Here is a 14517-nt window from a genome sequence, read left to right as displayed (position 1 = left end):
GAGACAGACTTCTTGAGATAGTGAATGTACGCAGTTCATGTAAGGCTCAGCCAACGTGACTGCGATGGGGTTGAAAGGTGTCCAGGTGTGGAATAAGAGTGAGGGGCAGTCAGGTGGTAGGAGTGAGACCCTGTGATGGTGCCAGCAAATACTGCTCTCTCAGTTGCCAAACTAGTTGAAATTTATTTTACCAAGTGTTTACAGGTACAAACTCAGAACGTGTGCACTCATTGACTGGCTCAGCAGAGGGTGATTTCTTGTTCATAGGTAATAGCTCATTGTGTAAATAACATTTGTTGTGCTTTGCTCACACAGGCTTGCTTCGCTTCCCTTGTGAGTCAGGATTATGTGAACGGAACTGATCAGGAAGAAATTCGAACAGGTAAGATTTCCCTCTTTGCAGACTGTTTCTCTTCAGCAGGGTTCCTATGCCGATTTTATGTTTGTGTGTTTAGCCCTGCATGTATCTTAGAACTTTTCCAGAGAGTAAGATGGATGCAGAAAGTCTCATAAGCTGCTGCCTCTGTTTAATTCACCGGCTGACACACGTTTTCTGAGTCTTTTAAAATAAACTCTCATGTACATAAAGAAATCGAGTGAGAAGTGCTTATTTAAAAACCCACAAATTATATTGATCTTTTGACAGCTCTGACAGAGGAGTAAGTGTTCTGTGTGTATTCTCAACTCCAGTGTCCAATGACTTGAATATTTCAAATATTCCATTTTAAATGGAAATTGTGGTCCTACCTAATTGCTGTGTCTAGACTGTGTGTCTTTTTTTTTTTTTTTTTTTTTTTTTTTTTTAATTTTTCTTTTTTAAAAATTATCTCTTTTTTTAAAAGTCAGTTTCATTATGACATCTTCAGGTATGAAGACCATATACTTTACTCCTATTCAGACCATCCAGTTCCCTCTTCTGTTCGGTCTTCCTCCTCCTAATAAGTATCTTCCTCCGCTAAGTAGTCTTCTTCCTAATTTAACTGCACCCACACTATTTAACTCCCCCCTTCTCTATTGATGTTTTGGTTAATAGTCAATGTTTTGACATAAACCACAGATACTTTGTAACCATATTCAGACATATGTGTGTGTGCATGTGCTTATACATGTCTTGTATGTTTCTTATGACTTCTTCATATGAGTGAAAATGTGATATTTGTCCCTTTGAATTTATCAAATTATCTTCTACAAGTCAGTTTTCTTTTTGACCTTCCTAGGAGAGGCTAGCAGGTTTCATTTAGAATACATTACTGCAGGTGTTTTCTCTGTGATATTTCTAATATATGTTCATATATAGAAATGTTACTTCTCTCATCAAATGTGTTCCTGACACATGTTGTCTGAAAGGCCCCCCCTTTTCTGCATTTTTACTAATGTGTGCCAGTTAATTTTAAGTTTACTCATCAAGATTCAAGAGCTCTCATGCATTAAAAGCAAGAAATCCCAGTGTAGGGACAAAGCATCTTCTTAGATGACTTTGCCTGCGTCTTTAGCATCTGCCAGTAGTTTGCAGACAGCTGTTCCATCTTAGAACACAATGAAGATCAAACTGATTCTGTCTTGCATAGGCCTTTTGAAATGGGGTTACCGCAGAGTAAATCTATAAGATACTTTCCTTTCTCCTATCAATTTCTTTCAAAGTTAATTTTTCTCACTCTTTCTTCTAAGAAAATAGATATTTTCTTGATATAAAACAGTGTCCAGAAACTTACCCTTTTACCAAAAGTTTAACCATTTGCTCTATCTGTCTCAGATATCACAGATACTGAGGAGGTTTCTCTTACATGACCAGCTTCATCTGTCATGTCTTGCTATCATTCAACACTTTGACATATCAATTACAGATGCTCTGCAACAATATACTGGAGAGATTTATAAATCAAATCAAATGACTTTAAGTGTATAAGGGTTGCTTCCATAAACAGGCTTTTACAGTTCAAGTAGGAAATGATTGGGAAGAGTTAATTAATGAACAGCTGGATTTTATAGTACAATATTTGACAGCATTTGTCTCTAACCAAAGAATAGAGTTTTTTTCAAGCATTGTTTGATAGGCTAATAATTTGTTTTCCAAAGAAAATTTCATGAGATATTTTACAAAGACTTCACTGGGAAATGTTCAACTCTTGTGAACACAAGCTGAGACCCAAATTAAAAACCTCTCCATCACATCCAAGCTTAGGGGTGAAGGAGGAGCCTTTAAATGATGCTCAGCCTCAAGTTCCTTAATTCAAAAATTGGGAAAGCCGGGCGGTGGTGGCGCACGCCTTTAATCCCAGCACTCGGGAGGCAGAGGCAGGCGGATCTCTGTGAGTTCGAGACCAGCCTGGTCTACAGAGCTAGTTCCAGGACAGGCTCCAAAGCCACAGAGAAACCCTGTCTCAAAAAACCAAAAAAAAAAAAAAATTGGGAAAGATGAGTGCTGATATTTGCCCCATTTCAGGAAAACTATCAATGTTAGATGAATAATATAAAAAAATCTGTAAAGTGGACAGAACATAGCAAACGGGTAATAGCTGAAGACTTCACTGATTTATACATTAAATTGTCCCTGTGCTTCTTCACCACCCCTACCTTATTGTTTTATATTACTCCAACCATCCTCACTACCGTATAGTACCACTTTCTGTCTCAGACAAAATTCATCTGTTTATGCAGTGAAAACAGCTACACACTTCTCCTATCCAATTCCCTTGCAGACAATAAGCTATATTATCACTTTATGGTAGATATTTGGGTCCATTTTGCTTAATGAGACATAAAGACCATTTTATACAGGATTCTGGCAAATTTGATTTCTAACAAGTAGAACCACTTTATGGGTACCTAAAAATGGGTTGTTGCAATCAAACCCAGTTCTAAAATGCTTTTGTATTTATTGACTGCTTTCTATGTGTTGTTACTAAACATTAATATAGAACCTCATTCTTTAAAATCAGGATTATGTTATGTACTATTTCATAGCTTATGAAATAGACTAAAATAGCTCATTCAAGTCGATATTGCTATATTTAAACGGAGGCATGGATCCTTGTGGGATGCTGCTGAACATATAAGGTCAATGTCTCTGCTCCTTCCCCGAAGTGGGTATATCAATGGTTGGAAACAGTCATTGAAACCTTCGAATTGTTACAACATTCTTTGCTCTATGGTATGCAATTATCATTCTCTTTAGAATAGAGAGGCATTCATTGCCGTTCTGATTGGATGATGTGTGATGAAGGGATAAATGAAGAGATCACATAGAGAAACATTACTCAGACCCCAACATTGGCTAGTAGCAGTTGATGTCTCCAGAACCAGGAGGAATGGTGCAGAGGAAGGTAGGGCCAAGATAGGAGCTGCTTATTCCTAAAGACCTGATTTTTTTGGATTTTAGTAACCTACTGGAGACCTTCCTAAACCCCAACATGTGAGCTGAGCTCAATAGCACAAGGCCAGAACTCAATCTCTGAAAAGTAGAAACAATAGAAATAATGTAAATGAAAACATTAGAGGCACCTCCTTCCTTTGTTCTCATCTGAACTCCAGTGTGACAGTGTGATACATACTGACCTTTTCAAAGTTGGGATTTGAAGAAGAGGTAAATTCATAGAGTTGTGTCTTACGATGTAAAAAATAGTACGTTAGTACTTTGAGCATTTGATTCTGTATCAAAGAGGAGCAATATTTTAGTTTAGGATCAGGTGGGAAGAAAAGAGGAAAAGAATTTTAGGTCACATCCCTCCCTGAGGATTACAGTTTGAAAAGAGCAGCGGGATGAAATGCACTGCAAGAAGATGACAACTTTCTCTGACTTCTTTTCCTCCACATCCACAGCATATGCCAGCTCACATATCCTATTTGGTGACAGCAAGAAAATCATTCTATAATCAGATCGTAGCCTATCTCAGCTATAATTACACGGACAGGGTTTTCTTTAAGGTTGCATAAAGCAACAATCGTTACCAAAGTCCTTCTTTATCTTTTTTTTTTTTGACATTGTAACACACCTAATTGTACTGACTTATAGATTCAATTCAATGAACAAATGGAATTCAAGTTAACATATTGCCACAAAATCCTATCTCCAATCACTTAAAAAATATAAGTTGATTATAGGATAGTTAAAAATATTAGCAAAATATCATAGAGAAACAGTATCAGTATATCAAGATCTGTGATTAACAATCCACCTGCTTCTTGATTTGAGACTGATGGTAACAGACTGTGAGTGACATTTGTATCACAGAACTGTGCACGTTTAATCTCATGATCACTGCAAAATATCATGCACAGTGTAAGACAAACAGAAGCTAAGCCCCAGCACCTTACTACCTTCTAAATTTATTTAGGCTAATGATCTGTTCCTATGTGTGACACACCGCTGTGAGTCCAGCCAGGCACTAAGGAAAGAAAGATCTACAGAGAGGTAGATGAGGTTTCCACTTGCAGGAAGTTTTCTCTAACTAAAGTATGAAACAAGATGTGCTAAAACAATCTGGCATGATGCCAAGAGGGAAACCTAGAAAGAGCAGACTGCGTGAGCAGTGTCTTCCTAAACGTGCACTGCACTTCGGATGCTCTCTTAACTGTTGATATCATTCTATTTCTGTATATAGCTGTCTTTCAGGTATTGAGGAATACTGGCAATTGAGAACCTAGTTCGTTAAAATAATGGTTCTTAAGAAGTGCTTATTGTGTAGTATACCCTATGTGAGTATGTTATGTGGTCCTCAAACTGAGTAAACATCTGTACTTCACAATCTCCATGCATGCGGGTGGGGGACTGAGCCTAGAGAGGCTAGGAAAAACTGGCACAGGTTATACAACTGAACAATTTGTGCTGCTAGCATGTAGTTCCAGGGCTGCCCAACAGCCCTATTATAACAATATGTTACTTTGACTAAAGCGCCTACTATGTGTTTCCATTTCCTACAGTCAATGCTACAAGATTCCAATTAGTCACTTGAAATTAATAAGGTACAGAGAGGAGATGCCAATATCAGCACTGAAATGGAGAAAAAGCTGGTTGCATAGCATTCTTTGCTATCACTCGATGATTTCTTTCTAAGGAGCCTTCCCTGTTGGATTCTTGGTACTCAGACCTAGGAGAACAATTGCCTTCCTGTGCCAGCTTGCCTGTCTTATAAATCATTTTTCCCTGCAAAGTTTTTATTTGTAAAAGATGGCTTATGAAAGAAATGTCTGAAAAAAATAAATGTCGTAGGCAATCTGAAAAGCTGATTTTGCAGAAGTTTCAGGGGTGTTTTAATAGAGGTGTCAGAGGCATGGGGGGAAATGTGAGCAGGTTAGATATATGGAAGGCCTTCTAGATAGAAACCAAGACTCTCCGGCATTTGTTGAAGAAAAAAAAATGATACAACTTAGTTTGTCAAGTGTCTTACACAACCTACATGGGAAGAGATGAGAAATGGAAAGTAATGAGAAAATAATTTAGTGAGGTAGGGGTACAAGTTAATAACTCCAACAGATTAGACTTTAGGTCTAAATGTCTCCAAGGATCTTATCGGTCCATTCCAAACCTGAGCAGACATTCCATATTCATCATCATTAGTGCTTTAAATAAGGAGGGATGACAGGAAAGGCTTCCAGCTGAGCTAGGCCATAGTATATGAGAATGATTCAAGCAATATCATTTAGATATTTGACTTCATTTTGAAAGACACTTTTCAATTGAAAGTTATTCAGCTTACGTTTACTTATACAGTTTTAAGGAAGACTATCAAAATTCAGCAGAGATGCTTTGATCAGCTTTCTGATAGGTACATCCTAAATAGAATAAATCTTTATTTGTAATCCATAGATCTATGGAACGGTACCTCCTTATTTCCAACCATCATCAATCTGTGTAGCCCTTCACTATCTTAGAATTTGTTCTCAAGATTCATGATCGCTATTTTGAATCTATGGAAACAGTGATAGGGGTAACACTCAACTTCACTCACGCATTGGCTGTTGCACCAGATCATTTGAAGACTGAAAGCACTTATTAACTGCTGTTTACGATATTAAATCTGGGGCGGAATGGGACGCTAGGCAATAAAGAACTGGGGAACTAAAGTACTTAGTAGAATTGTATGCAGAGGCACTGGGTTGTTTTGCCCATTTAGATTATTAAAACATCTCCATACAGAGTTTAACTTGCCCATTACATCTAAAATATAGCTTACCTCTGTTCTCCTTGCTCTTCTGAACTAACGTGCCTTATGATGTAACTCTTTTATTAGTCATCTTGGTGTCTGTGCTTCTAGCCTCAGCTTATATAATTTGACAATACTCAATCAGTCCTACAATAAACACTCAGAAAAGTTTCAAACCCTAGAGCACCCTGCCTGCTGAAGCTTGAGTCATGCAGAGATCCTCTATTGAAAGACCACAAAGCAAATGCAGCTGTTTCCCTAGCAGCCAAGCCCTGCTACTCCCTCACAACTGTTACCTTAGGGTTTCCCCAGAGGAGCCCCTTCTCTTCCACAGGTTGACTAGGCTGCTGGATCTGCTGGCGGCGGAGGATGACTTGCCATCACCTACGTGCATACGCACCACCGTAGAGGTTGTAAAGGCGCTGCGCACGTTTCTCTCCGGTTTGGCTAGGATGATGTACACTTTCGGCACAAACATGCAGCCCAGAGCCACCGTGGCACTGAGGCTGACGGAGAAACACATGGTGATGATTTTGTAGTTGCTGCCAAAGTAGATAGGCACGAAGGCCAGCCATATGATGCAGGTTGTGTACATGGTGAAGGCAATATACTTGGCCTCATTAAAGTTGGCTGGGACATTTCTGGTCTTGAAAGCATAGAACGTGCAGCTCAAAATCAACAATCCATTGTATCCAAGAGGAGTGACCACGCCAAGATTGGTGGTGTTACAAATCAAGTAGACCTCTCGAATGCTTGGGTAGTCATGCATTATATCCGGAGGCTCCATGATAAACAGGGCCACGATAATGCCCAGCTGGATGCAGATGAGAATGAAGGCAATCACTAACTGAGCACAGGCACTCATGAATCTGGGTTTCTTGGTACAGATCTTCTTCTTGCTGCCTGCTAGGATCCTTGCAATGCGGTTGGTCTTGGTTACGAGTGCTGAGTAGCTCATGGCCGGAGAGAGACCGATGCCAATTCTCTGGAGATAGCAGTAAATCTGCTTGGGCTTCGCAATGAGGCAGAAAGTACATAAGTAGCCTAGGCAGATGCCCGCAAGGATAATGTAGCAGAGCTCCCGGCTGGAGGACTTGACCACCGGAGTATCCCGATAAATGACGAAGACCACAGTAACGAACAGGGTGGCCAGCAGGCCGAGGCAGGCAAACACCACAGCTGCGATGGGCTCAGGGTCACCCCAGCGAAGATACTGTACCGGGATCAAATCACAACCTGCAGACACACAGACACATATCGAAAAAGAAGGAGAGAAATTGATTTGGCTTACAAGTTCCCAGTTTATTAGCAACTGCTTTCTATTGCTTCAATCTGATTCTCATTTACCTTTCTAATATCAGTCTCTCATATAATTTATTCCTTCAGTGATTCGTTCAGAAAAATTAATATTGTTAAATATATGCTGTTTGATACGAACTCTCTTGCATTCTGAAATGAAGTGATGATATTCACTTTTCCTGTTATCAAAAAAAAAATTGTTTGGCCTCTTTAAAATAATTACTTTCACCTGGGATAAATCTACGGAGACGTGCCATGGCTTTATTCTTAGCCAGGAGCAACCAAAGATTCCTATAGGAACTAGCAAGTGCTATGTGACAGAACATGAAACAGGGTATATTTGGGGAGCACAGGTTATCTGTGAGAAAAGGGGAAAAGAGAGGATACTACAGTGCGAGAGAGTGATGCACAGCCTCGGATGAGGCTGCACAGCAGGCAGGTGGGCTAACCTGCGGGTCACAGAGTCTCTAGTGGACCAGAAGTTACTATTGTAAATAGCGTAGAGGAATGGCATGGACCGATTTCAGTGACTGCATATCAAGCTGGCTTTGACGGATAGATGAAATCCCGATGAAATCAGGCTGTAGACAAAGCTGCAAACTATTTCGGAGTTATCTAAGGTGTTTTGAGGCATGCAGAAGTACATGAAAAGAAAGGAAGATTTTTAAATTATTTTTTAATAAATACAAACACAAAAGACAATTGAAAAAGTGAAATGATTGATTCTTCTTTCTTGTACATCTACCCTTCTTGCCTCATGTATTAGTGTTTCAGGTTTCAGCTAGTTCACCCTTAGTACTATAGGCTCTACAGAGCTGTATGCCTGACGTCATCTGCACACTTTGCAAAACTGCTTCCGCTGGAAAACATATTTGTATTATCAATAATCATTAACAGATCCTTTAACATAATTTTTGTGACTTCCAAAGTAAATATAAGTATGTGTGTGTGTGTGTGTGTGTGTGTGTGTGCATGCATGATGATGTATATAATTGTAGTGTATGCATTTGTAAATGTAGGAGTACCCACACTTATGTGTAAGTATATGGAGCCCAGAAGAAGACTTAAAGTGTGTTCCCCTCTGCCTTATTCTCATGAGACTATTCTCTCACTGAGCTGAGCAGCTGAATCTTGCTGGGCCTTTTAATTAGGTAGTTAGGCTGGCTGGCCAGTCATCTTCTAAGTTCATTTGCCTTCTACATCCTCACTGTGGGAGTTACAAGCATATGAAGTCATTCCTAGTTTCTTGAGTTTGTCCCGGGTATTTTAACTCAGAGTCTCATACATACCTGGCAAGTGTTCCTACCCAATGAGTCACATCCTTAGTCTAGAAGTTAATCAATAACAAATACCATCCACTTATGCAGTTTGGATCCATTCTTCCTATGAAAGTCTGTTAATTGCAACACTTTAAAATATTAAACAACCTCCAAGCCCCCAAGTCCTGTTCAGCAATGGCACAGTACCTCATAGATTTAAACATTATTTTAGCAGGAAGCAAAACATGCCATAATCCTGGCAAAAGACTTAGGGGCTAGGGCAGCTTGACACAAGTCTGAGGAACTGAGGTCAGTCTTCAGGCCTCGTACTACAGAAGGAGAGAAGCAATTCCCACAAGCTGTCCTTTAACCTCCACATAAGGGCTATTTCCTGCCACAAATAATAATGTTTCTATAAATGAATACTACTAAAAAAGAAGGCCCCAAATATAATTGTAATCTCTACCTAAAATGTCGGGATGATTTTATTAGTAACTACTCCAATCAGAAGGAGGGTTTATTCTCTTCATGTCTGAATGAAAGCCAGAGAGAACTGACTCTGTTTTTGAGTGTCAGGAAATGCCAGATCCTAGTCCCGAAATTGTATGAGGTTTTCATAATAAATAAGTCAGGTAAGTATCATTATCTCTAGTTCACAGGAGGTGAGTGGGCATAAATAATAAGATATATTGACATGCTAAAACTGAAATCATAACCTTCATGTTAGTCATTTATTTACTTGTTTACTTGTTTTAAATCCATCGAGGAGGCAACTTTATCATCTAATCCTCAAAAGGATAATCTGAGGCTACTCAGTAAAAATAAATCACAATAAATTGAGAATGTCTACACTGTAAAAAGCAGGGGTAGTGGGGGCCACATACTTGCTTGATGGCTGTCATTTTGGCATCAACTCATGCCCTTTCTAAGGGCTCTCATTGTTCCAAGCTCTACTGTAGGGTCTCTCTATGGTGTGTGTATCCTGAGGGTGTCTGGCCAGAGATGTGGGGTAGTTAATCTTTCTTCTTTTCTCCCTAAAATTTTTTAGCATAGGACACCTACAACACACTTGTGACACCTTCCTCATGTTGCGGCAGTAGCTTCATGGTCATTCATCACTGAAGAATTTTGATGTGGGATTTCCCTCTGTATGCCGTGAATACTATTGGTTAATAAAGAAGCTGTTTTGGGCCTATGATAGGGTAGAGCAGAGCTAGGTGGGGAAGACTAAATTGAGTGCTGGGAGAAAGAAGGCGGAGACAGAGAGAAACCATGTAGCCCTGCTGGAGACAGACACTGGAACTTTACCTAGTAAGCCACAGCCTTATGCCCATATACAGATTAGTGGAGATGGGTTAAATTAAGATATGAGTTAGCCAGGAATATGCTTAAGCTATTGGCCAAACAGTATTGTAAATAATATAGTTTTTGTGTAGTTTTTTTATGATCTGATCAGCTGGGAATAAACAAGCAGCCTCCTACAACAGAATTTCATACCCATCATAGTTTATTGCACACCTTTTATTTTAGATTCCTTTAATAAAACTCTTTTGAATATCTGACTATTCAAAGATAGTTTTGTTGATGTTTTTATTGCTGTATTTTATAGGGAGATATGAACTGTTACACTAAGATTTATTTTATAGTAAAAAACCTAAGTAATAATGTAACAGCACTGCAGAATACTGATGGGAAGGCTTATCCCAGACCACGATTTCAGGGAGCAGCTTTGAGAACTGTGACTTGGGTCGCACTGCTGTAGAAGTTTGGAAAGACACAGCTTGTGGATGGAAATAATAAGTACAGCTAAGACACTGCTCTCCCTCTCCACTTTCCCCTCAATTCTCATCACATTGTTCTTCCATTTTGTAGATCCTCTCACAGAATGACTTTTCCCTGAGCCTGAGTGTCATGTTCCTTCCATGAGATCATAGCTCTCTCTGGCCTGTGTCAATGTTTGCTGGACTGTGTCATAGGTAGGCTGAGCAAAATAAGGACAGAAACAATTTCTTTGTAATTGCATTATGGGTAGTTCCAAGGACAGGGCCTTGTATAAAACTGACAACTGAATAGGTAGATGGTTGACCTATCAGAGAAGGGATCAAGTTAGAAATAAGAGATGTGTTTTACATTTTCAGTTTGAGTTACAGGAGCATTTTATTCTATGTGTTTGTGCCTCCACACAGAAAGTGTGTACAATAAGGCATTTCCTTAGCTATCATGAGCATTTGAATCTGTGGAAACCATTACAGAAATACTCACGGATAAATACGATGACCCAGAAAAGACAAAGGAAACAGAACTGAATCTATTCAAAGATTCATAGAACTGAATCTATACAATGTTTTGAGCTATTTTAATATTTCATTAAAAGCACACATCAAAGACTTCACTTTAAAGCAGTCCCTGAATTTGACACATATCATAGCTGTAAGAAGGCTTTACTGCTAATTTTTATTTATGTTTTCTAAATAAAAAAAAAAAAACTTGGTGGTGATCAAGTTTCCTGTGTTTGCAGAGATTCTTGAGAAGCAGTTTTGTCCAGCTGGTTTTCCTTACTGGTGTTCAAAGGCTTTCTGACTTGCTTTCTAAGCTACTGTCTTCCTTATATCCACATACCCTAGATTTTCCTCCAGTTTGAGACATGCTGAGATTTTCTGGAGCCTCAGCTCATGCTACTTTTCTTAAGGCTGTTTGTAAAATCATACGCATGTTCTTACACAAATGTTTCCTCCTGCTTTTCTCCCCAAGACTACTGACTTCTAATTTTTAAGTAATACAATCTTGTAAGAACTTCCCAAGTGAGCTACTGTATGATTTAACTAATTAATATGTTTGGGTTTTTATTACAGAAAGAAAATATGGGATCACCTCCCCAATACACATAAGAAAGATGCACGAGGGGAAAGATGAATTCTTTTTCCTAACCAATAAACGATGAAAAATCATTCATGCAGTGCAGTTGGAGCCTTCCACTTGGTTCTGAATTCAATACTCATTACTGAGCATGAACTCCACTTACAATGGTGGGTCCACACTATGGGTTTATAGAGGAGGTCATTTGTTCCTTTAGAGGACTCTCCAAATACTCAGCTTTGTTATTACAGTGCCAGGCACTGGGCTGAGTGCTTTATGGGTGTTAATATGTTTGATAAAACATTATTATGAGGTATGGGGCATTGGTTTTGTTTTTTTTTTTTAATCAATTTTTAGTTAAGGAGACAGAGATAGGAGAAGAAATGCAGAGCGTTTGAAAAGAACTCCATGGGATGAGTAGAAAAGATGTAAACCAAACAGGCAGACTGTGGAAACAGGCAGAGGGCTCCCGCTACAGCACAGACACAGTCACCAGAGAATCAGATTGTCTCAGGGAATCACTGGAGCTTGTGTTTCTGGCAGGCCTTGTCCTTTCTCTAATTTCCTCTGTCTTGCTAAGAACAGATTACCTTCCTAAAGCTAGCCACTAAGGACTATTCCCTTATTTGGTCACTGACTACGAAAGTCCTGGAATCAAAAGCCCTCTTTGTTTCACCTAATGAACATGCCCAGTTAAGATTAAACACCTCATCCTAACACAGGTTTTCCCCTTTATCTCCCTAAATCACCTTTTGCCTATGTGTCTGTCGCCTCTCTGTCCAGAGGCAGTCCTTTTGTCCCTCCAGGACAAATATCTCTGTACCCTTTTCCCTTGTTCCCTTTCCCTTCTTCCTGGGCCCCTATCCCTTTTCCTACCACATCCTAGCCCATTTCAACACAGACCTCCCCTTTTTCTCCTCTGTAGAATAACCCCTGCAAGGTCATTTGCTACTGTTTTCTGCCTGAGTCAGAAAGCAGCTGCTTTTAACTTGTCTTCCCTGCTTAACACAGGCTCTCTCTGTAAAACAGATGTTTGGGTGTGGTTTGGGCCCCCCAGAGTCCCCTCTCTGTGGGAGGCCCCTTCAGCTTTTTCAGCTTAATTTCCCCTTGGTCAAGAACTCATTCCCTCTGCCTGGTGGTGGTGGTGCACACCTGTAATCCCAGCACTCGGGAGGCAGAGACAGGTGGATCTCTGTGAGTTCGAGACCAGCCTGGTCTACAAAGCTAGTTCCAGGACAGGAACCAAAGCTACAGAGAAACCCTGTCTCGAAAAACCGGGGGGGGGGGGGGAAGAAGACCCTTCAAACTTTCAAGACTTGATCAGATATCTCTTATTGATAGTCTTTGGTGATCAATGGTTCCTCGAGTGCTATTCCTCTTCCACTGTCGTTCCTTCCTTTCATTTTATATGCCCCGTTTTTTTATATCCTTCTTTTATTTGATGGTAGCTAAATCAATTTCTATTGTAGAGGAGGAAAACTTGATATATTCAACGCCTCCTTATTTGCATGAATATCTAACCAGACTCTATACATGTCTATCTGGCCAGATTCTGGAATATTCAAGAGTAGGAAATTTGCATCCATCACCACGTGTGACAAGTACTGAGTCTGGACAACTCATCTATACATATTTGCTAATGGATAATTTTGTCTTCTGTGCCACTATTGCACCTGCTATGTGGCTCAGTTATTGTATACGTCACGTCTATAATCCCAAGGTGAATACTTAAGTCAGGCTTCTTCTGTGGACTTGTGAGTCTTCAACAAGGGAAGGTTCGTCCACCTTTTATTTTAAGGTCATAGAATTCAGCACTGCGTGAAAAACATTAGTTTGTAAACTGAATGAATGACAGGGAAGCCAGATGCTTGGTTCTGGTTAGACCGCCACAGAAACTAGAAGTCAGCAGCTAGACAGCACCGTCCTAAAATCCTGTTCAATGGTTAATGCAAATGTTGCTATAGATAGACAAGGATAAACATACCTGTCTAAATTCACACACAATTCTCAGAAACACAGATTATTTATAAATGGCAAGAATTCCCCATTTCTGTGTCTAAATTTAATTATGAAAATCAAATAGCCTGCTTTAATCACATTTAGAGTGAAAAATACCAGAATATCCTGGATATAATTAATATTGTGACAAATTTGAATCTAAATTCTTTTTTCATTATGATTTCCTGGAAATATGGAACTGAAAAGAGATGCCGCAGCAGAAGGGGAGTAGCATAGCATCGCCCCCTGGGCTTGGCTTTCCTTGAGGTTTGTAGTACTAAGTAATGTACACAATTTTCCTGAATCTTAGATATCTCAGTTGTAAAACTAGTATCTATGTCGTAGGATTGAAACAGAAAATACTTAAGATACAACTGTTAGCAATGCCAGACAATCTCACATGCTTTTATTAAGTGAGTTTACACTTTCAACGGCATAAAAAGTCCCATAAAATAGACTGAAGGAGAAACACGTATTAAACAAACATTTGCAAAGTGTAACTCCCGTTCTGGAGTTCAGAGACCGCCGCAGCTCACAACCCTGGGAGCTCTTCCTCCAGATCCCTTCTGAACTCTTTGTTTCACTCCACCAACTTTTACTCCTTAGCTGAAAATTCTGTTTCCAAACTCTCAGGCAATTCAATCACTCAAGGAACCAGAAGACTTGTTAGCGAATGTCCCTCTTGACACGTGCACCTTCATTCCATTTCCGCTGCTCTGCAGGCACCTGAAGTGCTGCTCTTTGTGGGTGAGAAGCAGGAAGCCATTCCAGCTTCCTGTCACAGGCTTGCCACTGCTTCCTGCGTAAAAGCCAGGTTGATTTTACCTTGGACTTTCAATGGGTTTATTGGAGGGTGCCAGCCCCTGACACATTCAACAGGAAACAAATTTGCAGCCTTGGAAGGGAAGATGAGACTCTTGCTACTTGCAAGTCAACTTAAATTCTTTTTTTTTTTTTTTTTT

At 39.7% G+C, this 14517-nt stretch overlaps 1 protein-coding gene across 6 annotated transcripts in view; it reads right to left on the bottom strand.

The window, feature by feature from the left end:
• The window catches only part of Grm5 (glutamate metabotropic receptor 5), a 343722-nt gene that overhangs the window by 43192 nt on the left and 286013 nt on the right, over positions 1-14517 (bottom strand). For all 6 annotated transcript variants that reach the window (XM_026784413.1, XM_026784411.1, XM_026784414.1 and 3 more), the window contains one exon: positions 6440-7379. In XM_026784413.1, the coding sequence (XP_026640214.1) occupies positions 6440-7379 (940 nt within the window). The remainder of the gene's footprint in view (positions 1-6439; positions 7380-14517) is intronic.

Source organism: Microtus ochrogaster, chromosome 22, assembly GCF_000317375.1.
Source record: "Microtus ochrogaster isolate Prairie Vole_2 chromosome 22, MicOch1.0, whole genome shotgun sequence".
Classification (NCBI taxonomy): domain Eukaryota; kingdom Metazoa; phylum Chordata; class Mammalia; order Rodentia; family Cricetidae; genus Microtus; species Microtus ochrogaster.
The sequence above is the reverse complement of the archived record's forward strand: the minus strand, read 5'-3'. Positions and strand labels throughout refer to the sequence as shown.